Source organism: Rhea pennata, chromosome 26 (genome assembly GCF_028389875.1).
Source record: "Rhea pennata isolate bPtePen1 chromosome 26, bPtePen1.pri, whole genome shotgun sequence".
Lineage (NCBI taxonomy): Eukaryota > Metazoa > Chordata > Aves > Rheiformes > Rheidae > Rhea > Rhea pennata.
Window position 1 is genome coordinate 6,676,515 of NC_084688.1, and position 17,670 is coordinate 6,694,184.

General features: G+C 48.8%; 1 protein-coding gene across 1 annotated transcript in view; it reads left to right on the forward strand.

Moving 5' to 3' along the window:
- The first annotated feature begins 1,740 nt into the window (after positions 1-1,740).
- LOC134151352 (M1-specific T cell receptor alpha chain-like) overlaps positions 1,741-17,670 on the forward strand; it is a 157,245-nt gene continuing 141,315 nt past the window's right edge. The window contains 3 exon segments of the mRNA XM_062595819.1: positions 1,741-1,789; positions 2,679-2,718; positions 2,720-2,953. Coding sequence (XP_062451803.1) covers positions 1,741-1,789; positions 2,679-2,718; positions 2,720-2,953 — 323 coding nt within the window.

Consider the following 17,670-nt stretch of genomic DNA (forward strand, 5'->3'; position numbering starts at 1 on the left):
GGTCTCAATCAGAACCCCGGGCTTGGCCTTCCTCTTCCTCAACCCCTTTCTTTCACTTACAGATTCCTTGCTAGAGCCTCTACCAGTAAATTTGTTTCCAGTTCTTTTGCTTGCTTGCTTTTTCTTGCTGAGCTTTCTGTTTTTCTTTTCACCCATCATAAGCGAATACTGCTACACTTAAAATCTTTCATAAAGTTTCCCCTTGCCAGGCTGGCATGTGCTCTTTAAAATACTTTCATATATCTTTAAAATACTTTCATATATCAGGGGCTGCTTGATCTACAAAAACATCTGGGTGCAATACTCAGCATCCTCCCTTCAGCACAGCATTTTACTTCCCCACAAAGCTAGGGGAGCCCGATCAGAGCTCCAGGGCCGGTTAGTAGCCACATGCAGCACAACAGTGGTGGGAGGGGGGCTGGCCCTTCCCATTCTCCTGACTGTAAGCAAGGAGAATTAGTCAGCATGTTAGAGACCATAGGATAGAGTCTGGTAGCTGGTGAAGTAGAAGGAGTAGGAGGAGAAGGAATAACAGGTAGATTGTCAGACATATAAAATGGAGCAGAAATTTTTGGAGCACAGTCTGAGGTACAAGTTTCTGTCCGTGACAGTACTACCTTTGGCGGTGTTCCTTTCCTCCCTCCCTCTTGGCCTGAATGCTCCTGTGCCCATGCCCAATTATCCCAAACATACCAGTAATCCATTTGAGCTGGAAACATATCTTCTAGATGATATCGCAAAAAAAGTTATTTTTTCCTGATCAAAAGGTCCTTGCAGTGGCCACCATTGTGCTGGATTACCATCTTTTGTTGCAAACGGCCAATCTTCCTGGCATAATGTAACTGCACGCTCTTTTAACAAGCCGGCTGCTCCCTCAATCTTCTTCCCATTTTCCAGTACCTCAGCTAAGGGCGTCCCCTTTAAGTTGGTTACACTTCCCCACTGCTAGCGCGCCTTATGCTGATCAGGTTGCGCAGCTTTGGAAAGCTGCAGCAAGGGAGGAACTCAAACTCACTCCTATACTTCCACCTGAGAGGGACTCTAACCTAAAGCAGGCAGTCAAGAAATTCCTCTCTCAGCTCTGCAGCTGCAGCTTCACTTGTTGGACAATTAGGCTTCCCAATCTTTCCAGTTTGGACCAGATTTGGGGGCTTCTTTTACTTAACTAGGTGACTAGTTCACAGCTTGTGGCCTAAGGCTTCAGTAAATTTAGCTACTAATGCTAAGTAAGTTATGCTAAATGACTCACTCTGGACAGCCTCAATCCAATATTCTTTAACACCTGGGAAAAAAATCCTCTCTATTCCAGAAGAAATAGCACCATCTGCAGAGAACTGGGCACCCTTGGGGAAGGTGAGGAACTGCCAGTGGGGAAAACCCTTGAAATCCTCAAAGGACCAAGCAGCAGTGTGCAGGAGAGCAGGCATTTCTAGCTGGAGAAATGAGGACTATACTGGGACATCAGGCCAGGAACAGCCACTTCTTACCATGGGGAACCCAGAGCCCCCACGTCTTCCCCTGTCGTGAAGACAGTCAGCGGGCTGTTGCCTGAGGAGCAATGTGTGTCACTGCCAGAGAAGGTCAAGCTGCAGATGGCATGTTTCAGGTGTGACAAGAACAAACACTTTCTCTTTCCTTCTTTGCTCCCCTTGCAGAGTCATTTCCAGCAGCTCAGCTCTCTTGGGGCTGGGAGGTGGTTTTCCGACTCTCTCACACACGAACAGCAGGGTTGGCCTCGGCATGTACCTCCGATACGTCATCCTCGCTGCCCTCCTGGGGAATTCGCTGGGTAAGAACAGTCTTTTACTCGTAGCAGAGTCCTTTTCTTTACCCTCAGGAAACCATCACCCCATCACCAGATCTCTGCAAAGATCTTCCATTGAAATACCAGATCACATGGGTGTTTTGCATGTGTGATCTGAAGAGGCTGTCACTGCTGGAAAAGAAAAAGATGAGACAGCAAAGAAATATCTTGTCCCCAGATTATCTAAGACTCTTTTCTCCAGTTTTTTCCCCCCAACCATCCATCCATCTGTTTGCATCTCTCTTCTGATGCATCCAGGCCCACTGTTCCATGGACGTGTCACTGCAGAAGCTCTCTGCTGTCTGCAGGGCCAAATGACTGCCTTGCAGCCCAGATATACAGGACTTTTAAAAGCTGATGCAGCTGCTGGAAAGCTCTTATTCCACAGAGATTACTAGGGTGTCCAGGTCTCTCTCCAGGTTTGGAGGTGTAGTGCAGCATGCCCTGGTGACCCATTTTTCCTCCATGTTAGCACAGCCAGGGCTTCCTTTTTCCTCATTTCCCAAGACCAGAGAGGCACACAAGATGACAACTAATGGAGAGAGGGATGGAAGGTTTTGCAGCACCTCCTGAGAGCCTCACCCCACTAGAGGTGTTCTGGTGCCAGCACAGGAGGGCCAGGCAAGACAGCCTGTCCTCTGGGCAGTGGGAGAGTGGGAAGCTGGGAGCAGGGCCACAGAAAAGCTCTAATCCAGGAGCATCTCAGCAGGACGTGATGGGTTTGTTACTTCACTGAGGCAAGAAGGCCAATCTCCTGCCCAAAACCACTCACTAACTGCCTTGCTGCAGGGCCACGGAGAGGGTGCCTTCTTCCCTGTGGGTTTGCATCCTGAAGCCTTTCCCTGCACACTCACTGACTCCTGCTTTCTTCCAGATGCCATGGGCCAGACCACTGTGACTCAAAAAGAAGGAGAGGGGCACTTTCCAGACCACCTGCACCTATCAGATCTCTGGCTTTGGAACCTTGTTCTGGTACCAGCAGAGGAGAGGCCAAGCCCCACAGCTGGTCTCCTATCAGGCAGGAGCTGGTCGCAAGGAGAGCGGCCGATTCACCTGCACACTGCTAAACACCACAAAGAAATACAGCCTCCTGCAGCTGGAGGAAGTCAAGGTCTCTGACACTGCCTTGTACCTCTGTGCTGTGCAAGACACTCTAGTACAGGAAGCTTCCTTGGCTGTGCAAAAACCTGAGGCAAGGAGGAGGGCAAGGGTGCCTCTGGACAAGGCAGAGCTCTGAGGAACAGTGCCTCAGCTCTCCCCTAGCAGCACTACTTCCCTTGTGCACCCAGGGATCTGCAGGCTAAGATCCACTTTCTGGAAGGGACTGGTGTCTGTGGCCTAACAGGGAGGAGAAGCTGCTGAAGCAGCCTCTGCCATGGAAGGGTTTTCCCTGTACACCCAGGATAGGACTATGCTTGGCATGGGCTGTGCAGGGAGTCTATGTGCTCTTCTGATCCGATCTCTTGGCACAGCACCAGGGCTCAAAGGAATCACACTGTCTCTCATCCAAGTCTTGTGGTCCCATTCCAAAATGCCTGTTCATTCTCTGTCCAGCACATTTGCCCAGATCACTGACAGAATGGACCTCCACCCAGACTGGGTGCTTTGGAAGGACCTGAGGGGTGGTGGCACAGTGCTTGAGCAGGAACTGGAGCCATGAACCGTGAAGAGTAGGAATCTCTTGATGTGGTAAGGTGCAATGGACAGGAGCCAAGGTTTCCTGGTGCATTCGCCAACCCTAGTGACAATCCACCTGCTTCTTGACCACCATGTTTGCAGGCAGAGGGAGTGGCGGGAGGGATTCCTGTTCTGGCTGACAACAGCTCTTGCAAAAAGTATTTTTTTACCCTTACAGTTCCAGAGGCTAGAGGCAGGAAGGAGGGATGATTCAAGCCCTGGGGCCCAAGCAGTTTCACAGAGGGCAGTTTGATTGCAGCCGCTGCAGAGTGGAGGGGAGAGGAGGTGGGGACGGAGCTGGGAATAGAAGGAGAGAGATCCCAAATTGGTGAACTGTCCAAGTAGTTCACCAGCTTGAAAATATTGACGGAACTTTAGTGATGCCCTCCCAAGCCAGTGCTGGGTGCCCGGCTGCATCTGCTGGGCAGACAGGAAGTTTGCACGGAGTTTGGAATGCAGCCCCACTGTTGAGGCCAGCTTCGTGCCACAGTGGTGACCTTTGCATCTCTTTCTTTTCTAGACTGTGATGCAGTCAGGGGAGGGAGGGCTTTCTAGGGAACGGGGACAGTGCTTTTTCCTCTGGTGCCAGCACAAGCCATCTGCATTAGGCAATGCTGCTGGATGCCTCTTGAGGTCTGACCTGCCCTCTCTGGCTGGACACATAAAATGGGCATTGTAGCCCCAGGCTCAGGGCATGCTGGGGCTGCCCAGGCAGCCCTAGCTGTTGGCATCATCATCTCATTCTGTGCTACAGCACAGCAAATCTCCATCACCTGGACAATACTCCAGGAGCCCAGGCCTCCCCTAGCTGCAGCTCTCCAGCCTGCTGAGCTTGAAAGCATTACTCAAGGCCACAGTTGGGTATGTCAGACTTGAGCCTCCCGCTTGCTGCCTGTCATTACAGACAGTGGGATGCTGGGCAGTGCAGAGAAGAGATCCAGGGTCAACCCGGGCAAGGCCACACCAGGGGGAGCCGAGCCCCTTGGCACCTCAGTTCCCTGGTCACTGAGGGCTCACTGAGAGATGTTGATTTAAAGGTCAAGTTGGTTGTCCGTAGGAGATGGGACTGGGATCTCTGGCATAGGGTTGTGCAAATAGAGCCTAGGCACCTGTGGACCTAGGATTTGTAGACTGTGCAGAGAGGAACATGAACTTCTTTGCCTCAACTTGCCAGGGTCCTTGCAAAGAGCAGCCAGGCCCCGGGAGGCTCCTGCCTAGTCCATAAGCCACAAGTCACCTTGGCCAAGCCTCTGCCTCTCTCTGAGCAAAACCATCTCATCTCTTCTCTCTTCCATGACAAGAAACTCTGACCCTCCACAGGGGACAGAGCTGATATCAGCTGAGATATCTGCTGAGGTGAGACCTCGTCTTGCAGGAGCAGGAAAAGGAGGAGAAGGAGAATGGGAGGGAAGGGGGACAGGCTTCATACTCACCTGATTCCCAAGGAAAAGGATGGGAGAGAAAGTGAGTGAGAGAGTGAGCAGATGGGCTGGCATTTATACTGGTCCTACACTACCCCAGGCCCAGAGACATGCTTTGCAGAGGTGATAATTTTCTGGTAAGCTTCTCTCCAGTGCAAAATATTCCAGCTAATGACACAGGTTCTGTCACTGCTTTTTTATTTTCTGTGTTGCTGCCTCTTCATTTCTTACCTTATTTCAGGCACATTCTCGCATGCAGACTTGTTCTGAATACTTGGATGAAAGGCTCAGGCACTTCTGGGGCAGAAGCACACTGATGTGCACAGAAGACTCAGCTCTTCTCTCTTCCTTTTTGGCTTCTTGTGGTCCTGTTTGATGGAAGGAGCCCTGCTGCTTTCTATAACTTACAGCATTTTCTTTCTTTCTCTCTCTCTCTCTCCCTCCCACCCCTCCCCACCCCCCCGTTTTTTTTGTTAAGTCTGCCATCAGGGCTGCTCTGTTTTTGTGCTGTTGTGATGCTCCCCAGGGAGGATAGCAGACAACAGCGATCACTGCTCTCCCAGCAGCTCTCTTTTTCTATTGCCTGCTCTACTCTTTCCTCCTTGCTTCTTCTGTGGTAAAAAACCCTTCTCCTGCTACCAGCTCTTCAGCATTAGCTCCTTCCTGTGTTTTTCCCAGCCTGCTGGAGTTTGCTTTGCATCGGCTACAGCCTCTACAAGCTGTGACTCTGCTCTGTATGGAAATGCGAGCGAGAAGGAGAATCCAGAGACCCTGTATCTCCCGGGAAACAACTCACGTTTACTGCATTTCCAAAACCAAGAGCATACGATGTAAACATGTGCATAATGTCTAACGTATTAACTTTCAAAGGTTCTTGCCATTCACCTTTGCTCTGCAATACCTCCCATTGCAACTTTCGTGGCTGCTGGGGCATCTGTGGCCAAGGGGCCCATGCCGGGGGCAGCTCCTACCCGCACTCCCGCACTGCAAGAGTCATTGTGATGGGTCCACATGGAGGCCCCGCATCTGAGCTGCAGCACCGTCTCACTCCTGCTTGCAGCTGCCTTTCTGTGCACCGCTGTTGCCGGACTTCTACGGAACACTCGCCTGGCAGCAGCAGCTCCCTCAAGCAGCCACAGCCTGTGGCACCTGGGGCAGTTGGTGTCCTTTTGGAGTGTGCGATTCTCATGCAGCAGTGAAAGAGCTGTTACTGTGGCTGGGATGCAGAAGCTCCGGGAGTGCCAGCTGCCCCCACTACTGCGGCTCATGGCGCTCTGCTTTGTGCTGGGGTCATCGGGCTCATCTGCATCATGACAGCTGGCCACTGCTGATCCCGTCTTGCCCGGCCCCTGTAATCAGCCCAGAAGGGCCACATGTGGCATGGAGCCACTGCCTCCATGTGCTGCCATGCCACCGAGCACCCCACTCCCACCCTTCTCTCCTCCCTACTGCGGCCCTGGCAAAGGTGCAGCAAGGCTGAGAGGAGGTACCAGTACTGCAGCAGAGTCGGTGCTGGCGGATGGCAGTGAGGCATAGGTGGTGGAACGGTGTGGCACTGTGTGGTGCAATGCGGCAGAGCCAGGGCGCAAGACTGGCGGTGCTAGCCATGGTGCTCCTGTGTTCACAGGGCTGGCTTCGGGTCCCACGGCCTGTGTCCGCAGCGTGAGTGCCCTCACTTTTTTCTCGGGTTTTAAGTCCATCTCTGTCTCTCTCCCTCCCTTGTCTGCCATTTCCCATTCTCCTCTTTCAGCTCTCTGGGTTCCCCCTCACCTCCTTTTCTCATCCTCCTTCTCACTTAAGTACAAGTTTCCTGTGCTGCTGTTATTCCATACATCTGTTCAATCTCCTGTGCCTTCTTCATTCGTTTTTGTCTGGAAATCATCTGTACTTCAGTCTCTAGGCACCCATCTTGTCTCTCCTGTCTACTTTTTCTACCTTCATCCGTCCATACACCTGTCAAATTTTCAATGCATCTGTTCCCACACCAAACTTCTAAGCCGTTTCCAGTCTCTCCACACACTGATGCAGAGATAATTCTCTACCACAGCCACTGACCATATGTACCCACACATCCAGATCACCTCTGTCTCCCTCCCACTTTCTCTTTGCCAGACCCTCTGCTGGGAGCCTCCTGCGGAACCAGCGGTTGGAGCTAGGCATAAAATGATTTTCAGCATTTTTGTCTTCTTTCTTGGCAGGGGCTGCAGGCAGGGCCCAGGTGCAGCAGTTGTTGTCAGCAGAGGCCCACAGTAGACAGTGAGGCCCTAAGTTTGTCAGGTGATATGGGGAGAGCATCCTCAGCTGACTCATCATGTAAAGCCCTCTCAGGCAAGGGTGCTGACTGCTGTCCTTGTGATTGCCCTGGAAAGAGTCAGGTCAGGGTGTGCTGCTGGCTCTGATGAGCTTTCTAGTGTTCCTCTGCCTGCCACTGTTCCTCTACTACTTCATGTTTGAGACTTTAATCACATATGCTAACACCTGAGCAGGGATTAAAAATGGGCAGCACTTGTGCTCACCCAGGCAGTGGGAGCACAACAACCAGGTGAGCACCAGCAGCTGGAGGCTGTGCATGTGGACACTTAAAGGGATGGAGAGGGCTTTTCAGCAAAGCAAAGTTCTGTGTTGTGATTACTTCCCCCTGCCCTGCCCTGCCCTGCCCTGCCCTGCCCGAGGGGGGCAGTGTGTCTGCCTCTGGTTGGGGGATCCTTGAGGATCTGCTTCTCTGTTTGGGGGAGAACAGAAGGAAAATCCTTCTGGGGGAAGATCGCCTAGGTCCAGGTGCCTGGGTCTGTGTCTTGTCCTACTTCTGTTCAAACAGTACCGAGGCACAAGGGGATACAAGCAAGTGCAGAGGGGCCCTTCCCCATTCCCTGTGGGAAGAGTGTAAGCCTCGGTCTCAGGTTGGACTCTGGATTTTGTCATATGTCCGTAGAAGAAATATGACCATCCAATGAGAATCAGGGACTACAGAGGATGATGTGAAACCTCAGTGAGGCTACCATCCTGCACCCCTAAAAGGCCAAGCAGTGGTGTGCAGAACAGCAGGCATTTCTAGCTGAAGAGGCAAAAACAATGGTGGAGGAGAGGAAACCACAGCAGGGGCATTTCAGGCATTGCGAGAGAAAATGTACTTCTTTCTTTGCTCTGTTAGTGGTGTCATTTCTAGCAGCTCTGCTCCCTTAAAGGTGGGAAGTCGTTTTTTTAACTCTCTCTCACACATGAACCAGGAAGTCGAGTTCAGCATGCATCTCAGTTAGCTCATCCTTGCTGCCTTCCTGTGGCAAGCACTGGGTAAGCACTAACTTTTACTTGAGGCATAATTCCTCTTTTATATGGGAATCTATTGCACAGTTGCTGACTGCAATTCTACCAGTTGCAATGGGCCATGCCTCCATTACTCTGCAAGAGGTACTAATCACAGTGGAAGAGATCAACACCTCCCAGACTACCTTTCTGTACCAGATCATTAACTTTTACACCTTATTCTGGTACTAGTGGAGGAGATATCAAGCCCTCCAGCTAGTCTCTTATCAATTGGCTGCAGGCCTCAGTAACAGCAGACAATTTACCACATTGCTGAACGTGACAGGGAAATACAGCCTCCTACAGCTGGAGGAAATTGAGGGGTCTGACTGTCTTGTACCTCTGTGCTGTGAGCAACAGCCTGGTGCAGGCAGCTTCCTTGGCTGTGCTAAAACTGGGGGAGGTGATGGGGGTGTGTCATAAGTTACTCTCTTGAAGGTTAATTCATACAGAGAGTTTGTTAAATCATGTGAACAATTTATTTAATTAAGTAAGCAGCCACAAGCAAAACAGCGCTGGGCGCCCGGGGAGTCTCAGCTCCGCCAACGGCGCGCGCCTCCCTCACACACAGTCCCCCCCCTTATAGTCTGCGTTGTAATCTCCCGGTGCGTCCCGCACATGTGTGAGTTGCTGGGGGGGTCGTCTGAAGCTCTCTGGTGGTCGTGGAGAGGAAGGCCGTGGTCTTCTTCTGTCTCTTTATTTTGCTTTGTCTCCTTGTGAGTGATCACAGGGGTTTGCTTATCTGTTGTGTTGACTCCCTTTTGGGATGCTGTTCTGTGAGAAAATTACAGGCGCCTGCTTATCTTTTCTTTATCCTTTTACCTTCAAAACCTCTGAGCAGCTTGTTGCTTACTTCAGCTCTTCATAGTCCTGCAAAATAGCTAGGGCCCTGACACTGATTCCACAAGGGGTCATATAAGCTTTTGTGCTTACCATAATTTATTTGTCTGACACCATGTCTCAACCCTGATTGTTGTAAAACCTCCTCCTCCCCCTCCATCGGCTTATTCCTCCTCCTAAACAATGAACAAATAGTTACAATTTATTACAATCCCTCCTTTTTCTTTTTGGTTACTTATTTTGTTCATTGAATTCCTGGAGCGCCCGGCGACTCAACGCTAATGCGTCTGCATCATCGTCTAATTCAAGTGATTCATACTTAGCAAGTACCAGCATTAGGTGTACAGCTTCTAGGCGGCTTTTTACAATTGCCATTATTTTATTAAAAATACATGGTCCAAAAGTTAATGTTATTATTAACAGTAGTAAAGGCCCTGCTATGGTTGAAACACATTGTTCCTGTAGTTAGGTTACACGGTGTAGTGCGGAAACTACGGGCACCTGCTGTCGTTACTTGCTGTATAATCTGTTGATCTTCATATCTAATTAAACTCCACCGAAAAGGTCGATGGGGGTGGTGTGGTTGTAGGATACCGCAGCTGACCATGATAATAACGCTAATTCCCGTGTACCGCAAAAGATAGTCAGGGCCGATTTCTCCTAATGTTATGTTTTACCTGGCCTCTTAACCTCCCCACCGTCTGCACTCCTCTGCCTCGCTTGTCAGTTCGGTTGCAGCGAACTACAAGGTATTGGTTCTTCTCGGCAGCAGTAGTGTTCTTCAGGGGAATCTGTTAGAGAGCCTTTGTCTAGGAGTGGGGCCCCTTCTCTCGTTACGGTACATGGACAGGGGAAATAATACTTATCGAGTCCGTTTAAGCGTTAATTTTAAGTCAGCGGAGCCTGGAACCGCCCTCCACTCTTCTCCCAGGATCGGTCCTTTCACATGGCTGGCATGAGTCCACCCTTTTTCTGCAGTCCGAACAGCTGTTTCTGTAGTAAGCAAAACAACGTAGGGGCCTTCCCACCGAGGTGCTAATGAAGTCTCTTTCCATGTTTTGATTAGGACTTTATCTCCGGGCTGTACTCGGTGTATGGCTATATCTAATGGGGGTCGCTGCACCACTAGGCCTCTTTTCTGTAACTCTCTACGTCAGCTCATTAACTGTGTTAGGTAGGGCTGTAATTGAGTATCTTGCAAATTGGGGTGGTCAAGAGGCATCTCTAAATCATATGGCATACCATAAAGCATTTCGAAAGGCGAAAGCCCCACGTCAGTTCGGGGCTGCGTTCGTATGTTTAATAAAGCAAGTGGTAAGCATTTTACCCAGGACGCCTTAGTTTCTAGCATAAGTTTTGTTAACTGTTTTTTAATTTCACCATTCATTCGTTCCACCTTTCCAGAGCTTTGAGGATGCCACGGAGTATGATATTCCCAGCTTACTCCTAAAGCTTTCATAGTTTCTCGGGACACCTTAGATATAAAATGGGGACCTCTATCAGAGTCAATTGTTTCTACAATTCCGTATCTGGGAATTATATTCTCAAGCAATATTTTTACCACAGTCTGAGCTGTAGCCCTTGCCGTAGGGAATGCTTCAACAAAATGTGTGAGATGGTCTACAATCACAAGCATATATTTGTACCGTCCTGTTTTTGGAAGTTCTGTAAAATCTAATTGAATTTTTGCAAAAGGTCGATGAGCCAGTTCTCGACCTCCCAACACTCTTTTTCTGACATGTTGAGCATTCACCTTTCAACAAGTTATGCAGTCATTCACAACCCTCTTTGCTATATTGTAAATTCCTACACAAATATATTTTATAGCAAATTGATCTATCAATGCTTGAGTTCCCCAGTGCGTGTTCTCATGAAACCTCCGTAGCACTCCCAAGGCTACCGACTTTGGGAGTACTTCTCGCCCATCCGGCAGTACCCACTTTCCCTTATCAGCTTCTTTTATACCCATTTGTACCATCTTGTTCTTTTCTAGCGGCGTAAAGCAAAATAGTGAGTAAACTGGTCTGTGCAAATAACAGCGTTCATATTCAGGGGCCTCGTCCCCAGCCGCTTCCTCGAGGAAATTACACTGTATTCCTCCGACACTCCTTTCCTTCCAACAATCATAACATGTTAACTTCTTTAAATCCTTTCCACAATTTGGACGGTCTTCCCTCATCTTTATAACCTGTAAACTCATCAGGGCCGCTCGTTTAGCTTCCTGATCTGCCAAATTATTTCCTCTAATTTGAGGAGTAAAACCTCGCTGATGTCCTTTCACATGGACTATAGCAATCTCTTTTGGTTCTCTAATAGCCTGCAGGACCTGAGTAATCAGTTCCTGGTGTATCAATCCCTTCCCCTGCGAGTTGGCAAGTCCCCTCTCTTCTCAGATTTTGCCGAAAGTATGTATTACCCCATAAGCATATTTAGAATCTGTGTATATCGTGCCGCTTTTGCCTTTTAACAACTTTAAAGCTCGCAGCATAGCATATAGCTCACAAGCCTGAGCAGACCAGCTTGGACTCAAAGGTCCTGATTCTACCACCTCGAGTGTCCAGGATTTGGCCACAAACTGAGTTTTAAGTAAGGCCCCTCCCACAGGAGTCCCTGGATCTAAGCCACTATACAACTGCAAGCTTTTTCGCAGCCTTTCTAACCATTCTGTCGGGGTCTCATCCCGCCTTTGCTGTTCATTAAAAGCCTTATTAATATTCTGTCCCCTTGGGACTGATTCCCTTATCCCCTGAATGATAATGGTTCTTAAGTCTTGCATATGACTGCGATGGATTGGGTCCTGGTTATTCCAATGAGGCGACTGCATTGGCCACTTAACATCTGCTGCCGGACCTTGCTGGTGTTGTTGGTCCCAGATTCGCATGCCAGCTCGCCTAATCATCCCTCTTTCCTCAAATGTGAACAGGATTCCCAGGATGGACTGTAGCTCCTCCCAAGTGTAAATATTTGGTCCTAGAAACTGGTCCACCTGCTCTGCCACTCCCAGTGGGTCTTCTAGTAGGTTTCCCATTTCCTTCTTAAAATCTCTCACGTCCCCGGAATTAATGGGGACGGCTACATATCCCGTCCCCGGTTGGGGTCCTCCCATAGCTATTTCCCGCACTGGATATAATCCTCCTTCGAGACTTAACCCCTGTGCTCTAGTCTGACTCCTAGTTACTGGTCTCTGGGGACTAGGGTTAGCCTCGCCATCCGACTCCCCCGAGGACGGAAGTTCAGTCGGCCAGGGAAGAGAAGGGGCCGTAGGTATAGGAGGGAGTATATAAGGGGGTGGCGATAATGGGATCTCTAATTCTCGCTTCTTTTTCCCCCGCCCTCCTTTTTCTTTTAATGGGTATAAAAGGGTTCTCACCTCTGGATTTATCCAGAGGTGTGCATACTCGCTCTCTTCTAAGCTGAAGGGCTCCTTTGAATTTACGTAACTATTTAGGGCCTGGCATATCCAGTCCTCAAATGAACCAAAAGGGGGCCAGAAAACACTCTCTCCTTTTATAGGTTTGTTGCCCCAGACTTCAATACAGTAATATATCATCTTAACTTTACTTTTTCCCCGCCTAGAAGGGGAATCATCCCAATATTTAATCATCAATCCTAGTGGGCTATCCGGGGGAATGGGAGGTAAGCCTCCACTACAAACTCCCCCACCCATGGGACCAGAAGGCTTACTTTTCTTCTGTCCCATCTTCCGGAGTACCTTCACACACACACACATACCCCGCTTCCCCCTTTTCGTGGCCCAGTCCCTCGCGGGATGTGGGAACCGCACTACCGAGGGGTCCACACTCACTTCGTCCTTACTGGACATCTCTCACGTGTACTCCGGGATACCCAACCCCAACCGAATGGATCACCGGCCTATACTTACTCAATCCTGAGTCTTCATTCGGTCTTCATGCACAAAGATTACTTGGGGTTGCTGGCTCCTTTTGCTTGTGGCTAATTTAGGGTTCGTCGGTGAAGGGCTTGAGTGAAAATCGCTCTCGGCAGAGGCCGCCGAACTCGGCGGGGCGCCTCCCCTTCCGAAGAGCTTTTCAGTCCATTGCCTTCATCCGAGTCACGGCACCAAATTTGTCATAAGTTACTCTCTTGAAGGTTAATTCATACAGAGAGTTTGTTAAATCATGTGAACAATTTATTTAATTAAGTAAGCAGCCACAAGCAAAACAGCGCTGGATGGCCGGGGAGTCTCAGCTCCACCAACGGCGTGCGCCTCCCTCACACACAGTCCCCCCCCTTATAGTCTGCGTTGTAATCTCCCGGTGCGTCCCGCACATGTGTGAGTTGCTGGGGGGGGTCGTCTGAAGCTCTCTGGTGGTCGTGGAGAGGAAGGCCGTGGTCTTCTTCTGTCTCTTTATTTTGGTTTGTCTCCTTGTGAGTGATCACAGGGGTTTGCTTATCTGTTGTGTTGACTCCCTTTTGGGATGCTGTTCTGTGAGAAAATTACAGGCGCCTGCTTATCTTTTCTTTATCCTTTTACCTTCAAAACCTCTGAGCAGCTTGTTGCTTACTTCAGCTCTTCATAGTCCTGCAAGATAGCTAGGGCCCTGACACTGGTTCCACAAGGGGTCATATAAGCTTTTGTGCTTACCATAATTTATTTGTCTGACACCATGTCTCAACCCTGATTGTTGTAAAACCTCCTCCTCCCCCTCCATCGGCTTATTCCTTCTTCTAAACAATGAACAAATAGTTACAATTTATTACAGGGTGGAGGTGATGTCTCTGTCCAAGGCTGAGCTCTGGGGAAGGTGCTCTCCATTCTTACTTGGTAACCTATTTGGCCTCCATATCTAAGGTTCAGCAGACCTTGACCCCTAAGAAGTAGGAATTTATTGGGGTGGGGAAATTGAAGGCCATACACCAATGTTTCCTATTATATTTGCTGAACCTTGTGACAGTGTGCATGCACTTTCCCTCTGACCTGAATGCATGATGACCACTGTGAGGGACATTGTTCTTTTGGATAAAAACAACTCTTGAAGGTGGCGTTTTTTCTTATCCTCATGGTTCTGGAAGCCAGAGCCAAGAGTGAGGAATGTTTCATCCTCATCTGAGCAGTTTCTCAGGGAGAAGTCTGACTGCAACCACGGCAGGCCTGAGGGAAGAGGAGCTGGGAGCAGAAGAGAATATATCTTAAATCTATGCACTGTCCAGGCAGTTCTGCAGCTTGAAAATATCGTACTCTGTAAATTAATATTATGATCAAAGCAAAACACAACAAAACAAAACCCTCACTGTATTTTATAAGGAGAAAAATGGTTTTCTCATGAAAGCAAGAAACCTCATACTCATTTGCCCTCTGAGAAGTTGTTAGTGTGAAATGGCAGATGGGGATCTATTCTCTTTGTGTGGATAAAATATGGCTTTGTGAAGGAATTGCTAACTTGGACTTCACAGGCTTGAGCTGTTCCTCCATGTGTATGAGTGGCTCTGGCTGAGTAGTAAAGCCTCTCATCAGTGCCCCTGGTTGGGCTGAAAAGCAGTGTCCTTTTGGCAATCCTTGTAGGTCTGTGAGGGACAATTGCTGGGAAGAGATGGGTGTTTCCAGCCTGGTGGGATTAAGAATATATCTGTACGTCAGGTCTCAGTTAGCTCAATATGGAGCTCCTGGGTGCTCAGGTTTCAGCCAGGCAAGTTGTGCACAGATGGAAAGATTTTGCTGACAGCTCAGGAGATTCATGGGGGAGAGTGCAGCAGGGTGAGGAACAGAGAAAGGCTGTGATGTTGCTGTCCTGTGCACGACAAGCTTTGGAAAATGCAGTGCTTGTGGAATCCCATCTCAGCTGGCTGGGACTTAGGAGAGACACTGTTGTGATGTTGTAGTGCTTAGAGTATCCACCTCATTTTCTCGGACCTAACTCTAAAGGGACAACAGTCTAGGTACAGACCTCTCCAAACTGTGGTTTCAGTTTTACGCTCCCAGAAGAGATGTCAGTCCTGATTGAAGCACCTCATCTAGGCTTCTAACCAACTTTAGAATTAAAAATTACATGAAGAATTTTTCTGCCTAAGGGCATGAGCAGCTACACCTAGATATTCACCTTTCTGGGTCTGTTTCACAACTCAAAGAATGATTCCCATGTCAAGAAAAAATATGTATTCACAGTAACAAATCACTCAAAGATAACAGACTGTCCAAATGTCCAAATGGACACAGCATGGGAAAACTAACAGGAGGACATATGGCGGTTAGGTTTAGCTCAGCTGGTTAGAGCGTGGTGCTAATAATGCCAATGTCATGGGTTTGATCCCCGTAGGGGCTACTCGCTTGAGAGTTGGACTCGATGATCTCCGGAGGTCCCTTCCAACCTTATTGATTCTATGATTCTATGAAAAGTCTGTGTGCAGTTACAAGGCTCTAATTTCATTGGGATCATGGAGATGTGGGGGACGGCTCACAAAACTAGAGTGCTGTATGGTGCTAGATGGATACATACAGCCTCTTTAGGAAGGACTGGGCAGGAAGGCAAGGAGAGGGATTTGCCCTTTATGTGAGAGAGCAACTGGAGTGCATGGATCTCTGCCTAGGGATGTGCTAGGGGCCTGCTGAGAGCTTTTGGATCACGAGTAGTAGGCAGATGTAGTGGGTATCTGCTATAGATGGTCTGATCACGAAGAAGAGATAAATGAGCTCTTTTTCAGAAAGTTTGAAGAAACCTCGCGTTTTCAGGCCCTCATTCTCAAGGGGGATTTTAACCAACTGAGCACCTCCTGGAGGCAGAACACAGCAGGGCACAAATAAACCAGAAAGTTTCTGCAGTGCATTATGATAATTTCCTAACACAGGTGACTGAGGAGCTGACAAGGAGAGGAAAACCTCATAGTTACAAACAAGGAAGAACTGCTAAGAAATATGAAAATTGGGAGCAGCCTTAGCTGCTACAACTATGAGATAGTGATGTTCACAATCCTGAGAGGAGGGAGGAGGGGGGAGGGGAAAAAAAGCCGGATCAGAACCTTTGACTTCAGGAGAGCATAATTCAGTCCGTTCAAGGGAATTGCTTGAAAGAATCCCATGGGATATGGCTTTGGAGAAAAGAGGGACCCAAGAGAGTTGGTTGATATTTCAACAGCATCTCCTCCTCCAAGATCAAGAATGGTCCATCCCATCATACAATCAAGCAAAGGTTGCAGGAGGTCTGCCTGAATGGACAAGGAGATGCTGACAAAACTCAGACATGAAAAGGAAGTATACAGAAGGTGGAAGCATGGACAGATGACCCAGAAGGAATATAGGGACGCTGTCAGAACATGCAGTGATGAGGTTAGGAGAGCTAAAGGCCATCTGGAGTTGAAACTGGCAAGGGACATGAAGGGCAACAAGAAAGGCTTCTACAAGTACATCAGCAACAAAAGGAAGGCTGTGGAAAATATGGGCCTGCTGCTTAACAGGGCAGGGGCCCTGGTGACAAAGGACACTGAAAAGACAGAAGTACTGAATGCCTTCTCCACCTCAGTCTTTACTGGCAAGACTGGCCTTTGGGAATCTCAACCCACCGAGACCAGTGGGGAATTCTAGAGCAATCAAGACCCCACACCTGAGGGGAATGGGGAATCAGATTAGGGATCACTTAAGCAAACTGGATATACACAAGTCCGTGGGCCATGATAGGATGCATCCACAAGTGTGGTGGGAGCTGGCTGGTGTCACTGTGAGGTTACACAATTATCTCTGAAAAGTCATAGCAAACGGAGAAGATACCTGAGAGTGGGAAGAGAGCAAATATCACCCCTATCTTCAAGAAGGGAAAGAGGGAGGATCCAGGGAACTACAGGCCAGTCGGCCTCACTTCAGTCCCTGGAAAGGTGATGGAACAACTAATTCTGGAAACCATTTCCAGGCATATGAAAGACAAGAAGATGATCAGGAGTAGTCACCATGGATTTATGAAACGGAAATCATGCTTAACCAACCTGACAGCCTTCCGTGATGAGATGACCGGCTTAGTGGATTAGGGGAGGGCAGTGGGTGTTATAACCTATTGTCTATATTGATTTTAGTACAGGATTTTGACACTGTGTCCCATAACATCCTCAAAGAGAAGCTGATGAAGTGTTGGTTAGGTGACTGGACAGTGTAGTTGATTGAAAACTGTCAGAACTGCTGGGCTCAGAGGGTTATGACTAACTGTAGGAAGTCCGGTAGGAGAACAATTATCAGTGTTGTACCCCCAGAGGTCAATACTGGGTCCAATCCTTTTCAGCTTCTTCATTAATGATCTGGATGATGGGATAGAGTGTACCTTTGGCAAATTCTTTGAGGATACAGAGCAGGGAGAAGTGCCTGATACACCAGAGGGTTGTGCTGCCATTCAGGGGGACCTCAACAGGCTCAAGAAATGGGCAGAGAGGAGCCTCATGAAGTTCCACAAAGAGAAATGCACAGTCCCACACCTGAGAAGGAATAACCCTATACATCAGTACAAGCTGGGGGCTAACTTGCTGGAAAACAGCTTTGCAGAGAAGGACATGCAGGTCTTGGCAGACCGGAAGTTGACTGTGAGCCAGCAGTGTGCCCTCGTGGCAAAAAAGGCCAATGGTATCCTGGCTGTATTAGGAAGAGTGTTGTCAGCAGGTTGAGGGAAGTGATCCTTCCCCTCTACTCAG